The 16,248-nt window shown below is 44.6% G+C and overlaps 1 protein-coding gene across 1 annotated transcript in view; it reads left to right on the top strand.

Moving 5' to 3' along the window:
• The window catches only part of MBTPS1 (membrane bound transcription factor peptidase, site 1), a 353,237-nt gene extending 338,990 nt beyond the window's left edge, over positions 1-14,247 (top strand). Inside the window, exons 22-23 of the mRNA XM_069215792.1 lie at positions 12,114-12,244; positions 13,454-14,247. Of these exons, the coding sequence (XP_069071893.1) occupies positions 12,114-12,244; positions 13,454-13,650 (328 nt within the window). The 3' untranslated portion in view covers positions 13,651-14,247. The remainder of the gene's footprint in view (positions 1-12,113; positions 12,245-13,453) is intronic.
• The last annotated feature ends 2,001 nt before the right edge of the window (positions 14,248-16,248 follow it).

Here is a 16,248-nt window from a genome sequence, read left to right as displayed (position 1 = left end):
TTCACGCAGTTTTGCACCCTGCATCCAGCCGCCCCCGTGCTGCTGATGGTGTACTGCTGGTGCTCCTTGGACCTTGCCCATTAATCACCTTAAATAATGTAGATTGGTCTTGTAAGTCGCTGTACTCTACCTGGGTGCAGAACTTGTTTTTCCTCCCATAGGATAACATTGCAGAACTCAGAAATTGTGCGGTGTCCACTTTTTAAAGTAGAAAGAATTCCTATTTAAAAACATACTTACCTGAACAATTTTTCTCTGGTGCCTAAACATAAAGATACCTGCTATTTTTATAAATTTGCATGGATCTTCTTTATGAGTCATGTGTCACATTTATTGACTATTGTATGTATTTGTGGATATCTTGCACTCCTGTGTGTTAAGCCTAACGCTGTTAGACCACCCTATCTCCAAATAAAAAAAACACTTTGGGATTGCATAGCAAGCCCTGTCCACTCATTGGGGAACCCCTGGACCATTTACACGGTATTGATATACCACATAAAGGGTCAGCTTCCTAAAGCTATTTTCGTTGTGAAAGAATGTGGCAGTTCCCATGAGAAAAACTAAAATACAAAAATACTACTTGTGCTAACTTGGGTTTGGTATAAGCTACGGGATTGAGTTAACCACTTTTTTATATTACTACTAAAAGTCCAGTTCACTGTTGAATAAAGATTTTTAATTAACATTTGGGAAAAGTAACTTGCTGACTGACATCTAACCGCAGATTCCGCACCTTTTTAGTATTCCAAGGCATTAGACTTGATCTGGAAACACTTCAGCAGTACCTCTGCAAGCCAGTAAGTGGTGCTGTGTGGCGCTGCACTATGTTCTGCTCCAGAAACAGCATGTAGAGCCTTTGTAGTTATGACTCACGGGCATTGTCGTCAGTTCCTTTCTTTCCGCATCACCAGGCATGGATCTGGGGCTACCTCTCATCTCTTTGAGACCCTTCTTTTCCTAAAAAAAGAAATCTTAAAAGAATGTCACTCCCCAAACCCAGTTTTAAACCCTGCATGGATTGTCACAAACAAATGTCTGTGACAGCCCCTTATCAGGTTTGTATATGGTGCCTGGGGTTGAGTCTTGACTCCAAGGCTTGCAGTGATTGTGCGTCAATGAACCTGAAGGCCATATCAGAATGCAAGGCAAAACCATAAATCGCCAAGCACCAGAAGACTCCACTACAGCACGCTCGGCAAGTCAAAAGTTCAATCCCGGTCCTGCTATAGATCCAGGAGACATTCCAGGTGGTTGGTGTTAGTCTCAGTTGGGTAATTCGAAGAAAACATTACAAGAATTCTAAGGTGTGATTCAGTCTATTCCTGGGGCTCTAGCTCTCCTGAAAAAGTATGGAGGCAGCACCCATACTTCTCAATCTCTCTCCCGAAATTGATCAACATCGGAGCCTATGCTACAATTCGTTCCAGCACAACCAAAGTTTCCCGGGCTTTGCACCACTTCTAAAAAGATCAGAGAATTCTGCGAGGCCATGCTCCAACTTTTGGGATCCTTACTGAGTCCCTCTATTATACCTTCAGCCCAGAGTCACTTTATCTGGAGTACCACTGGTGGGTTTGCCCTCTGCACCAGTTGGACCCTCTGAGAGAACACAAGGCTGACCTCCAGCGTCAGTTCTGACTCCACCTCTGACACCAAGGTCCACCATGATTCCGGTACTTCAATGCAACACCAGTGCCGACTCAGTGTACCCCGGAAGACAAGGTACCTATTGTACTCTGAGTCCGATTTGGCGCCGGTTCGACCAATACAAGGCTCTGCTTCTTCCACCTGAGCCTTCCCAAAGGAGAACACAAACTACGTTCCCTGTATGGCATGGATCCGGACAACGATTGTGAGACGGGTGATGAAATTGGCCAGCTTTACCATGAAGACAATTGATACAATGGGTTACAAGAGGCTGGTGCACTTGATACTGCACCTGTTCCTGCCACTAAGGAGAGTGATTCCTATGCCATGATGATGTGGGCATCTGTCGTCCTTGACCTCCAACTCCACATCTTTGAGGTAAAGGCCACTGTTCTTAGAGAAGTCCTTCAGCTGCGGCAGCAATCCTCTGTGCCCTTCTTACATTTTAACAAGGCCTATATGGATATTTTGTTAGGGGAATGGGCCAAACCCTGCATTGGCCCCAGATCAAAAGCCAGATCACACAACACCACCGCCCTGTCCCAGGACACACTGCATTTTTATCTCAGCACCCGTTGCCTGAAAGCTTGGTGGTGAAGGTGCCTGCAAGCAAGACTAATCCCAACGTGTTCCGAGCTACTTCCCTCAGTAGGGAATAAAAATGGATAAGACATTCAGAAAGAGTGTCTTCTTGCTCCCCAGCTTGGCCCTTTGATCTGTAAATGCCAGCTGCCTAATCGTGCGCTGGTCCCATGACCTTTTGAATTGCTTGGCTCAGGTCCTCTCATGCGTATGTCATGGTGATAAGGATAACTGTCTTGAGGCAAGAAGCTGCAAAGAGCAGCTGTGAAGCAGCTCAAAGGCATTGCACATCAGAAACAGAAGGACCAGATTCAGGTCCCATTGTGGCCTGACAAAGGGAGAGGGAGGAAACGTTGAAAACCTTTAAAAAAAAAACACACATCAACTGTGGAAGTAACAATGAGGGCTGATCAGCAGTTGCAAAAAGCTGAAGGTAAACTTTACCCAGAGCAAAGCCTTGCCAGACCAAGGACAAAACAACCAACAAAATGTCAGATAACTTTGCCTGGAGTACCACACCAAACCACACATTTGTCCCAGCAGGCACATACAGATTTTGTCAAGGGATGGCTGGCTGCCAAGATGATATCAACAACCTCTGGAGAAAGGTCAGAGGGGTTCAGCTATCGCCACTCAATATCCAAGCATGGAGGCAAAGATTGCAAAGGCCTGGTTACAGAATCCTGCCCTGCTGCAGTAACAGCAGAACCGTCCGAGGAAGAGCCTGTTCGAAGGATAGATACTCAAGCCCAGGAATTTTGGTTACCATACTCCCTGTGCCCAATCCATGGTTCGGTCATTCCTGAACTTCTTGTGAACTCTAGGCAGGAGTGGTATTTGTGTAAAGGCATACAGGACTTCTGATTTCCACTTGAGGCGGAACATGTCTCCCAGCAAGAGACAACTTGGAAACTCTAACACTCAGAAGTGCTGACATTGCATGTTCTTGGCTGTGGTGAACAGATGAAGCAAAGGTTCTCCCCATTCGCAGAAGAAACCTTGCGCCACCTCCGGTGCTATTGCCACTTGTGATCCACTATGCACTGATGGATGACCTTGCCTGCACTAACATTCAGTCATTCTGCTAGGTGGTTCGCCCCCAGGAAAATTTCTTGGGTGTCTAGCCATTTCCAGAGGAGACTCCTGGCACAGGGTATTTGACCCTACCCCACTTGTTGCAGTACTTCATGGAGTTTGTATTTTCAGTGAGCACCTGTACCAGCCTTCCATTAATGGATGGAAGGAAGGCTTTCAATGGCGAGCGGATGGACTTCCGCTCTAGAATGTGGATGTAAAGCCAGTACACTGCTGGAGATCAGAGCTTCTGATATCCACCTCTCCCAGGTGGCCAATCCCAAGAGAGATGCATTGGTCAGCTCTGGTTGGGGAAGGGTGAGGGGGCTGCCGCTGACCCAATTGCAATCCAGTAACCACAACTGCAGATCTTTTGCAGTCTCCTCCAAAATCTGAACCTTGTTGGAAAGGTTCCCTTGATGTTGGGCCCACTGAGACTTCAGATTCCACATATGCCACCTGACATGCATGGATCAGCATGCAATCAATCCCAGGAGCCTCAAAGTCAACCTCACTAAAATCCAGGACCGAGGCTGATAGATCAGAATCATACCACGAATGTCCTGGACTTTCTTTCCCAGGGAAAAGGCAAGAACCTGAAATATATCCAAAATGGCTTGAATGAAGGGTGGCATCTGAGGAGTCTGGTGTGACTTTGATACATTAATATTGAGCCTTAAAGATGACTGGAGTTTTGCTGTAGTCTGGAGGTGGTTGATGACTGCCTAGGTGAGGCCATCCTCAACAGCTAGTCATGGAGGTAGAGGAAGATTTGCACGCCTGACCTTTGAAATTGTGCGGTCACCCCCACCATCACTTCCATGAACACCTGAGGGGCACTGGTAAGACCAAAAGGGAGCACAGTGAAATGAAAAAGCTCTCAAAACGAACAGCGTTTAGTGCTGATGGGCCTGCAGGACGAGTATATGAAAGTAGGTCTCCTGCAATCCACTTCCAGTCTCCTGGATGGAGGGCGGACCAGTCCTGGTCCAGTGTGAGCCTTTTTGGATTTTGCCTTCTGGAGGAAGGCGTTGAGAGGGTGTTGGTCTAAAATAGGGCTACTTTCTCTGTCCTTCCTGGGCGCCATTAAATAGTGGGAATAACAACCACCTCCTACTTCTGGTACAGGCACCCCCTCAATAATCCCTTTGGCCTAAAGGACTTGCTGTCAGCCGCAACGGGCTGGTGAAGGATGCAGGAGCAAGAGGATGAAAGGTTGGGCTCTTCCCTGCCAAACACTTTGCATGACCCCACTGTCCGATGTTACGGCCTGCCAAACAAGCAAAAATCACCAGATCCTGCCTCCCACTGGTTAACTGTGATTGCTGTGCTTCACTAAGGGCACATTAAAGGGGATTTGCTTGGGGGATGGTAGTGGACTGGACTGCCTGCTGACCTTGACTGTTGGGGCGAAGAGCACCCCAGCTTCACCCATGAAACTGCTGGGTGCCTTGTGGATACTTTCCATCAGGTGCGGGTGGGATGGTGGAAGGTGCGGTGGTGCAGAAAGGAAAGTTAGGGCACAGCCCTTCCAAACCCTTTTGCAGGACTCACCTGCCTGATGCAGTAGCCTGCCAATCCAGCAATGATAGTTGGATCCTGCCTTCCATGGGTGGCTATACTCCACTGCACGCATGCTAGAGGGGCTTAGCAGTTGAGAGTATGGGGGTACCTACAGGACCAGTATATGAAAGTAGGTATCCTGCAATCCATTTCCAGTCTCTGTGGTGGAGGGAAGACCAGACCTGGTCCAGTGGGAGCCTTTTTGTATTTCGCCTTCTGGAGAAAGACATTGAGAGGGTATTGGTCTAAAATAGGGCTCAATTCTCTGTCCTTCTTGGGTGCCATTAAGTAGCGGGAAGAACAACCACATCCTACTTCTGGTGCAGGCAACCTTTTGATAGACCCTTTGGACAAAAGGATTTGCACTTCCTGCTGCAAAGTGGAGAGATGGCCCTCCGTCATTCATTGGGGGATGGTGAAAGATGAAATGTTGGGCATTTCCCTGTCAACCAATTTGCAGGACCCTACTGTCCAATGTTATGGCCTGTCAAACCAGCAAAAATAACAAGATCCTGCCTCCCACCCGTTAACTGTGATTGCTGTGCTTCATTAAGGGCACATTAACCCCTAGGGTGGCCACTAGACACCAGGAATGTTTATTTTTTTGCATCAATTTCATGCAAAGGGAGCGACCCCTTAGGCAAGGGTCATTTCCTTGGGTGGGGGGGGGGGGATTAATTTTAGGCCATTTCTGACTCCCTTGGGGGCAGGTCGGCCTATTTTTATTAGGCCGATCTGCCTCCAAGGAGGCAGAAACTACTAGGCATCAGTGATTTTTTTTTCCGCCAAATTCACGCAAGGGGAGCAAATTTATTTAAGGCCATTTGTGCTCCCCTTGGGGGCAGATCGGCCTACTTCTATTAGGCTGATCTGCCCCCGGGGGGCAGAAACCACTTAGGCACCAGGGATTAGTGTGTGTTTTGTTTGGGGGAGCAGCGCCTTGGGCAAGGGTCATGCCCCATGGGGGCATATTACTGTTGGCCATATCTGCCCCCCTACGGGGCAGATCAGCCTATTTTTGGAAGGCTCATCTGCCCCCAAGGGGGGCAGAAAGCCCACCAGAGACCAGGGAAGATTTTTTTTTCAAAATAAGAGGGTGGGGGTATGGCCATACCACCACCCCAAATAAATAGGGCCAAAGTTGTTCTGCCCACCAGTGGGCAGATGGGGCAATTACCCCGATCCACACTCCGGTATGGGCATGGTTATGCCCCCACCCCAACTGAAGGGTGTAACAGTCTTTCAACTCCCCCGCAAACTAAAACATATCCCACGGCAAGCAAGTGGACATTTGATTATTTGGGGTTTTGGTTTTACATTTGGGCCATGAGAGCTTGGCTAACTCTCAAAATAGTCCCACTTTGAATGGTGAGGGCTGCACTTTTTTTTAACTTTGGGATGCTGCCATGTAGAAAAATCCACAAGACCGAGACACATCTGAAAACAACATCTGGGTAAGTCCAAGGTGGTGTGCTTCACATGCAGCCCGTACCATTTTCTTACCCACAATGCCTGCAAACCTCTAACTTTGCTGGAAATCACACCTTTTTCCCTATTTTTGTGTTGGCACCTTCCGGAATCTGCAGGAATCCACAAAATTCCTACCACCCAGCATTGTCTCAACTATAACGATAAAAATTCTGCTGCACTTGTCAGCCTAAAAATGATTTTTTTTCAAACTGCCCTTTTGGACCCTCAATTTCGACATGTTTTTGGCTCTTCCCTGTTACAAGCACTTAGCCCACCTACACAAGTGAGGTATCATTTTTACCGGGAGACTGAGGGGAACGTTGGGTGGTAGGAAATGTGTCCCGGTGCGGTGATCCCACACAGAAATGTGGGAAAAATTTGATTTTTTCTTTTAGCTAAATTTGAGGTTTGCTGAGGATTCTGGGTAAGAAAACATTGGGGGACCCATGCAAGTCGCACCTCCCTGGACTCCCTCGGGTGTCTAGTTTTCAGAAATGTCTTGGTTTGGTAGGGTTCCCTAGATGGTTGATGAGCCTAGGACCAAGAACACAGGTCCCCCCCCCCCCTGCAAAAACAGGATGTTTTGTATTTAATCATTTTGATGTGTCCAGACAGTGTTTTTGGGCATTTCCTGTTGCGAGCACAAGGCTTACCCACACAAGTGAGGTACCATTTTTATCAGGAGACTTGGGGGAACGCTGGGTGGAAGAAAATTTGTGGCTCCTCTCAGATTTCAGAACATTCTGTCACCGAAATGTGAGGAAAAAGTGTTTTTTTAGCCAAATTGTGAGGTTTGCAAAGGATTCTGGGTAACAGAACCTGGTGAGAGCCCCACAAGTCACCCCATCTTCAATTCCCCTAGGTCTCTAGTTTTAAAAAATGCACAGGTTTGGTAGGTTTCCCTAGGTGCTGACAGAGCTAGAGGCCAAAATCCACAGGTAGGCACTTTGCAAGTAACACCTCATTTTTCTTTGGAAAAATGTGATGTGGCCACGTTGTGTTTTGAGGCATTTCCTGTCGCAGGCGCTAGGCCTACCCACACAAGTGAGGTACCATTTGTATCAGGAGACTTGGGGAACATAGAATAGCAAAACAAGTGTTACTGCCCCTTGTCTTTCTCTACTTTTTTTCCTTCCAAATATAAGGCAGTGTGTAAAAAAGACGTCTATTTGAGAAATGCTATGTTATTCACATGCTAGTATGGGCACCCCGGAAGTCAGAGATGTGCAAATAACCACTGCTCTTCCAACACCTTATCTTGTGCCCATTTTTTAAATACAAAGGTTTTCTTGATACCTATTTTTCACTCTTTATATTTCAGCAAATGAATTGCTGTATACCCTGTATAGAATGAAAACCCACTGCAAGGGGCAGCTCATTTATTGGCTCTGGGTACCTAGGGTTCTTGATGAACCTTCAAGCCCTTTATATCCCCGCAACCAGAAGAGTCCAGCTGACGTAACGGTATATTGCTTTCAAAAATCTGACATCGCAGGAAAAAGATAGAGTAAAATGTAGAGAACAATGGCTGTTTTTTTCACCTCTATTTCAATATTTTTTTATTTGTTATTTTCTGTAGGAAACCCTTGTAGGATCTACACAAATTAACCATTTCTGGATTCAGAATTTTGTCTACTGGTCAGAAATGTTTAGGTTTCTGGGATCCAGCACTGGTTTCACACCCATTTCTTTCACTGACTGGGAGGAGGCTGAAAGCACAAAAAATCGTAAAAATGGGGTATGTCCCAGTAAAATGCCAAAATTGTGTTGAAAAATAGGGTTTTCTGATTCAAGTCTGCCTGTTCCTGGAAGCTGGTGATTTTAGCACCGCAAACCCTTTGTTGATGCCATTTTCAGGGAAAAAACCACAAGCCTTGTTCTGCAGCCCTTTTTTCCCATTTTTTTTTTAGAAAAAGGAAATGTTCACTGTATTTTAGCTAATTTCTTTGTCTCTTTCAGGGGAACCCACAAAGTCTGGGTACCTCTAGAATCCTTAGGATGTTGGAAAAAAGGACGCAAATTTGGCGTAGGTAGCTTATGTAGACAAAATGATATGAGGGCCTAAGCACACCCGCCCTAAATAGCCAAAAAAAGGCCTGGCACCTGAGGGGGAAAAGGCCTGGCAGCGAAGGGGTTAAAGCGAATTTGCGTGGGGGATGGTAGTGGACTGGACTGCCTGTTGACCTTGACTGTTGGGGCGAAGAGCACCCCAGCCTCACCCATGAAACTGCTGTATGCCTTGTGGAGGCTTTCCATCAGGCTGGAGTGGGATGGTGGAAGGTGCAGTGGTGCAGAAAGGAAAGTTAGGGCATAGCGCTTCTGCACCATTTGCAGGACTCACCTGTTTTATGTAATAGCGTGACAACCCATCAGTGATAGCCAGATCCTGCTTTCCTTGGGTGGTTGAGCTCCACTACAGGCATGCTAGAGGGGCTTAGCAGGTGGGAATGCGGGGGCGGGACAGTGGAGTGGGCAGCCATTTAACCTTGGCTCTAGATGCTTTAGGCACCATGGCTGTGACTGCAAAACTGCTGAGTCCCATGGTGGGATTGGACTGACCAGCGGGTATGGAGTACCACTGCCAAAGCCACTAAAGGAGTGGTTGGCTGACAAGTTGGAGCTGATAAGCTCAGGCAGCTTAAAGTGGCCCAGCTTTCCTTGGCCTGCTGGAGAGCGGAATCTGCCTTGTCCCTAAACAGGCGAGTCCCATTTAACATCATGTCCATGAGAGATGACTAGACATCGCCTGAAAAACCTGTGGACAGTAACAAAGTGTGATGGTGACTTACAACATTGTAGCCAGTGGCCCGTTCTATGGAATCTGTGGTGTCTAGACCACGGTGAACTTGGCCGCGGCATGGCTGTCCTTGTTCACCTGGATGAGGACAGGACGGATATCTTCAGAAAGACCTGGGACACCCGTGTCCTGAATATTAAACTTAATTAATTAATTAATTTAAAAATAGTATTGAGACAGGGTTGGGGTACCATGCCTCCTGGCCCTTATGGAGGGGAGGTCCCAGGGGACAGACCCTGGGGATAGAAATAATTTGCTGCACTGGTTCTGTGTGGGATTTCGACCACTCCCATTGGAACCGGTGACCTCTCCCCTTTTCGTCTCTCCCCTTCGTGTGATCCTGTGGGAGCCAGAATGGACCCCAGTGCCCCCAAAGGAAGGTCACACGTGGTTAGGGGGTGGTTGGCCAGGCCCGGCACTCAACCCCACACTGTGCATGGCTGAAGGCCTTGTGCTGCAGAGGTTGGCTGCCTACAAGCAGTTGAACACAGGCCCTGCAGCCAACCTCACATCATGCATGCAAGCGAGGGTTGGTTATAATATAAAGGTCTTACTTTAAGTTTAAAAAAAAAAACAGAAATTCACTGAAAAGACCATAGGTTAAAGTGCTGTTACAGATGATTGAGTGAAAATGTCAGTCAATAACGTCATGTTTTTAATACAAAAAACACAGAAAGTCACCAGTTTTATTTTTCTGACTTTACTATAACTTGCGCCCTTGCTGGCTTATAACCTCACATATCGCATCACTCATGACATGTACAGTAACACCATTGATGGTGTCTCTGATTACATCATCGAATTTACGGCTGTTCAAATTGCTCTATAAACCAGTATAAGATTTGAAGTATGAAATTATGTACTAAATGGTGCTGAATGCTGTAAATAGTAAATTACTATTCATACACACAGACTCTGTTAGATGAGTCAAGGCCCTCCTACACATAGCCTTTTCCCTTTACAGAACACTTTGTGTTAGCCAAGCCCATGAGGCAATCAACCAGGTATGAGTGGGCAAGCCAGGGCTGCACCCAGTCTTTGCCCAGTGAGCAACTTTTTATGAAGAACCCACTGTGTCCAGACAACCAAGTTCTAGTAAGTGGTCAAACCCCTACTATTCGCAGGCTTTGTCCTGTACTTATTGTTTCACGGAAAGCCAACTTCTCATGGGCTATCACTCACATATGCATGGTTAAATATCTATTGCAAACAGTGCATAACATCTTCATGGAGATCCCACTTCCTCTGTGCTCTCAAGGCTCCTTAGGTGGTGAAGGCCCTACCACACACACCCTTTGTTCTGTACTGAATCATTTGTGGAAAGCTGACATCTCGTGGGCAATCAACCACACATCGGTAGAAAAATACCTCTTGTGAACAGTGCAGAACTGCTCCACAGAGATCCCTTGCCCTGTGCACACCTAGGGCCATTTAGGTGGTGAAGCCCCTGCTACGCACAGACTTCGCCCTGTACCAGAGCATTTTGCAGCTAGCAAACCTCTTGGGATAACTACATGGTGTGTACAGTCTTTATACCTTTGAACAACTCTTCATGTACAGACCACTCCCTCGAGACACTCAAGGCTCACCTAAGGTGAATAACCACCTACTACATAAACCTTTGTCATGTAGCGAAGCTTTTACAGATAGCCAACCTCTTTTGGGCGTTCAGTGAGACATGAGTCGGCAAGTCTGCATGTCATCAGGGAATGCAATAAGATGGTGGCCAAGGGTCACTTTTGTGAATCCTGCTTTGACAACCTAGTTTTATTTTCATTTCTTGACAAAGGTCTAACCCTTCGGGACCTCTCCTGCATACTCATTAGTGATAGGGGTGATCCTTTAGTCAGTTATCCAAACCTACAATTTGGTTCTCTCCTAAGATCTGGGTCTAGGTCTGCTGATGCAAAAATGGCACAGTGGATTTGTGGTTTGGCCAGATCCTTTGGCATCATAATCTTGAGATAGACCTGAGGACTGTAAGCACACAGAATGACTTATATGAGCATTCTTGAAACCACAAGTACTGCAAGAAAACTGGTGTACTTTCTGATGTTGCTATTTCCACGTCACCCCTGGGTTTAGTACTTTAGTTTTTATTTTTTGTAATATTTAACATAGGCATTTACAACTCATTTGCACTGTGTCACGGCCAGTGAATGAGACGGTATAGATCTTAAATCAAGCATTGAATGAATGGGAAAGTGTTCTCTCATTCAGCTGGGAATTTTCCAAATTTATAATCCCTAGATATTCCTCAGATCGAGATTGAAGGGTAAACCATCAATGTATCTATAATTGATCCTATCAAGTCCGTTCAGTACCTTTTTGTACTGCACAAAACTCAGGAGATGTGATTTACATAAAACTTAAAAATAATCTATTCTTTGGAAAGGTCTAGTTTCATGCCAGGTTGGCATTTATTTCAGTAGGTCTTTTTCCTCCACTGGAGCACTTATGTTCCGCTGGAACCTAAAATTAAAAATACCTTGTATTGTATGTGTTTATTCACACAAACTGATTTTCATTGAAAATGTTTTTCATTAGTGTTAATCTGGGAATGTATGTATAATATTTGCAGAACGCTGATGTGTCAGACTGCTGCACAGTGCACGTTTTGTTTGTAATAGGTTTCAAAACGTAAGTCCTGTTGTTGATTTTTAACGGTAACTATGCCTAAATGAAACAATCTTGGAACTTCAAATGCTTCTTTCTTATTTCATTTTTCTAAAATAATTGCTTTTTGTTCATGAGTGCAACAGAATTCTAAATTAATAATACATTTTACTTTTTAACAGCAACATTATCTTCTCTTGAATGGAATAGAGTAGTGGTTTGTTTCCCATACTGTTTCCCATAATAGCATTATATTTCAAGCAATACCTAGTATTAAAAAAAAAAAACTTTTTCTTCGACAGTAAAAAATGGTTTAAAATACCCTGACATAGGCAATTATCATACCTTTTCTGCTTTGCAGTAATCTCTGGAAACATCAGAAGCTTTTGTCGATTGATCTGGACAAGGTGGTGTTGCCCAATGCTCGGCAGAGCCGTCCCCAAGTCAGACCTCTCTCGCCCGGAGAAAGCGGTGCTTGGGACATTCCAGGAGGTTAGTGTCCGAATGTACAGCTGTCTAAAACCGCAGTCATAACTTGTCACAAAATTACTTTTGTAGTGAACTCCTATAATGTTTTCATCAGTTGGGATAGCCGTGTACAAGATTTTGATTTACTTGAATGTTTTTCGAAGCTCGGAGGGAGTCAGTGATGCAGTGTAGATCCCTGCTGTATGGGGAAATGTTGCTTCCTTTCATGGCATCACCACAGTGAAAGGCTAAATTTGTTTTGAATAGAATTCACTGACTTTGTTTTATCCTTGTTGTTATAAGTGTTATAATACAAATTTGAGTGTGAGACTGGCATTAATACAGTTTCTGTGGAAGAAAATTATGTTGGTCATAATGAGATGGTGTTTTACTAACACTCTGCTATTTTTGCCCATGCAAGGTATCTAAAGTCACTACCGGTAAATGTATGTTATTCCCCAGAGCAAAAGAGTCATTTGGAATTACCTGTAGTTGCAGTAACGACAGCTTCCCAACTGTTGGAAGTGTTGTTTTTGCCCACCTGAAAGTATAAATTTAACTTTTACAAAACATTTCCAATAATGAACTATTTGCTGCCATTTTGTTAATGGTGCAGGACCTCTAGTGGTGCAGCAGATGTCCTGACATTATCTTGTAGCATCACATTCTCAACTATCACTCTTGCACTTAACCTTTAACATGGACTATAAGATGCTTTGTTATTAAGTCCTGCCTCAGTGTCCGCACTCCTGTATTTTTATAGCATGGCAGGACCAGGTTGTACATTAGCACCCTTTGTAACACTATTCTCTGCTGTGTGGCCTCCAGAAGCAGTAAGAAAACGTTGAAGGTTACACTTCAAGGAATGGAATTTTGATTGGAGTTCCTAGTTAACAGATGGATCAAGAATCTGCAAGTCTCCCCGACTTAGTGCTTCCTTACTGGTGGAAACAAAGTCAGCTGTTTAAAGTTAATGTCCTACAACTCTAATGCATCTTGTGTAAGCTTGGCCTCTTTCACAGAAGTATTGAGTTTCAAACTCTTAACTTCACTATTGTATGCTTTCTGCAATACATGGCAGTTAATCTGCTTTCTGTCCATCAATTGAAGTATCAACCAAGTTGAAAACTCGATTTACATTGATTTATTTACTAATGTTTCTGGCATCAACAGAAAAATTGCATCTTGTTCCCAGGAAAAATAGTAATTTTTATGCATTATTTTCTTTTAAAGGTATAATGCCCGGGCGCTACAATCAAGATGTGGGACAAACAATTCCCGTCTTTGCTTTCTTTGGGGCCATGCTGGTCTTGGCGTTTTTTGTGGTGCAATTCAATAAAGCAAAGAGCAAGCCAAAGAGACGGAAGCCAAGGGTCAAGCGACCACAGATCATCCAGCAGTTCCATCAACCAAAGGCACCTTCTGTGTGACTGACTGCAGGCACCTAAAAAGATGGAGAGTGAAGTTTGTTCTCTAAGGAGACCAGCTGGGTTTGGCTTGTACGACAGCCCTACAAGAGCAATCACTTCATGTGCATTGCTGGCAAACAGACTCGCGTGATGGAATGTAAATATCACCTTTTCAGCAACGATATCTCACCAAAGACGTCCTATTCTCTTTAATGAAGGTGTCATTCTCTACATATCCAGCGAGAAGTATTGATTTTTTTTAAAGAAAGGCAGAAGAAAAACACACAAAAAATTGAACCGAAATTTAATAAACTATTTTCTATATTTATTATTGAAAAGTGAAGTCACTTTACGGACTTTGCTACTTGGTCGTCAAAATGAAACTCTTTCCTGATTCGTGTCTGACATGTTTAGTCTTCGATGGAAGAAGCTTGAAATCCACCTTACATGAAGGGGCTCGAATTGATCTGGAAGGGAATTGGGCACAAATTTGTGAGACATAGACCAGTTTATTTTTTATAATGGTTAACTATCAGGAGTTTTTTGTAATTCTTCCGGTTATGATTTCACTATTGTTGGTGAAATACATTTTCAATAAATATTCATCATCTACATGAAGCTGAAATCTTGCATGGTGTAATATATGTTTTGTTTATACCCATGATGTTTTAAGCCAACTTAGGAAGATTTCTGGAGATCAGATGAATGTTGCTCTGGTGCTCATTTCAGACAGAGGCTTGGTCTGTTTTAAAAGATGGGTGGTGAGGGAATCTTCTAAGCTTGCTACATCACCCACTTATCATGTTCTTCTTCTTTGGACTTCCTACTAGAGTACTATACTGTGACCAAGAATCCTGTATTTAGCTTTCCCTTGGGCAAATCACTGTGGTTTATCCTAGGGCACATTATTGCAGTCTCTATGGAATGATTTATAAGAGATGAAATGGGCTTTACACATACATGCCACCGCCAGAGAAAAGTTATTTGATGCATGGGCGCTTAATGCTATAAATATTTATGTTTCAAAGTTTTGATTAGTGCTTACGTTTGCAGATGAGACATAGCTTGACTGATGTACGATTGGTGAAGAGACACTTGATCTTGATTTTTGTCATGGAAGAAGTTTTGAGCATTTTACGGAAGCTCACAATGTACTCTCTGCTCAAAGCGCAAATGTTAACTGAATTTCAAGTTGCAGCTAGCCAGCTTCCTGTAGTACAAGGCTTCCACCATCAACTTAATGGCTGCTTTGAAATTTCAGGTCGGTAATTAATTTAATTTATTTAACGTTATTGAAGGACTTGGGACTGATGAATCTGAGTGTGCACTAAGTACTCTAATGCGAGTTGGCTTTGTGCTAGCACAAAGCCAGCTCACATTATAGTTCTTGGCAAAATGATTGCTCTTCATTTATTGGCTTGGGGTGGTAATGGTGCAGTTGCAGACAATTTTATGTATGGTGACTACAGTGTTAAATATGTGTTTGAGGCATGTGTGGCTGTAAATAGAGAGGTTTAGCATAATCCTGTCTCCCAGTGTTGGGCTCGCGTGTGTGCGAGTTGTTTTTCTGTGAAGAAAGTCTCTCGGGTCACGAGGTGGAGTGATTACTCCTCTTGCTGTCAATGCACATTGTCATCGACTCCATTGTTAGATTATTTTCTTCTATCGTTGGATTTGGACATGTGCTCCTCTGCTCCGGTTAAACAATGTGGTTGCCTGTCTTTCTTAGGCTTTACCGTCTATATTGTTCTCGATTGCAGCTTTTTCTCTGTCTCCATCTTTTCATAGACGTCGACATCTTAGGGGCTACCCGAGTCGGCTGCGGCCCCCCATGGTCCTTTAACCTTCAGGATGGACTTCTCATCTTCAGCATCCCCTCCTCACCATGTCCATCCAGTAATGGAACGGATGCCTTTCCACTTCTGCCCTATCTGCCACACCGAGTACCCATGCACAGATCTCCAACAGGTATGTAACTTGTGCCTCACCCCTGAACATGATCAGGCTACCTGCAAGGCCTGCAATCCTTTTGGTCCAAGAAGACACTGCGAGATCATCAAGCTTAATGCCCCAAAATGCCCTGAAGCAGCGTTGAAAATTAATAGAACCTGAGGACCTTCAAGAGGAGGACAGGCCCAGGCATCTCTTGCAAACAAAGACAACTTATCCCCCTCTGACAGCTCTGGCTCCTACATAGAGATGCAGGATCTCACATCCGGTCAACCCATGAGTACTGTGCCCCCTCCACCCGACTACCACAGTAGCATACCAGTACAAAGGGCAGCTTACCTACGCCAGATCGGCCAAAATCCATCATTAGGTCACTAATGCCTTCGGGCTGTTGTGTAGCTATTTTAGTTGTAGCTTCATACACATTATTTTAGCAAACTAGGTCTGCCACTGTGCACTTGAACCTAGACATATTTTATTCAGCTTCGTTTTTATATTTTAATAATAACCACATTTGCGGTCTTGTTTTATTTTTCTCTATCTAGCTGTTCTTTGCCTAGGCCAGCACTGCGTTCTTAAACAAGACATTTCTTTCACTCAGTGCCTTTCTCAAGGCTGCAGTAAGATAGGTTGCCGGCAAACGTGGTACGCTTTGTCTCTAATGTTCAC

The sequence above is a fragment of the Pleurodeles waltl genome, chromosome 12 (assembly GCF_031143425.1).
Source record: "Pleurodeles waltl isolate 20211129_DDA chromosome 12, aPleWal1.hap1.20221129, whole genome shotgun sequence".
Lineage (NCBI taxonomy): Eukaryota > Metazoa > Chordata > Amphibia > Caudata > Salamandridae > Pleurodeles > Pleurodeles waltl.
This window is presented reverse-complemented; position numbering and strand designations above follow the sequence as displayed.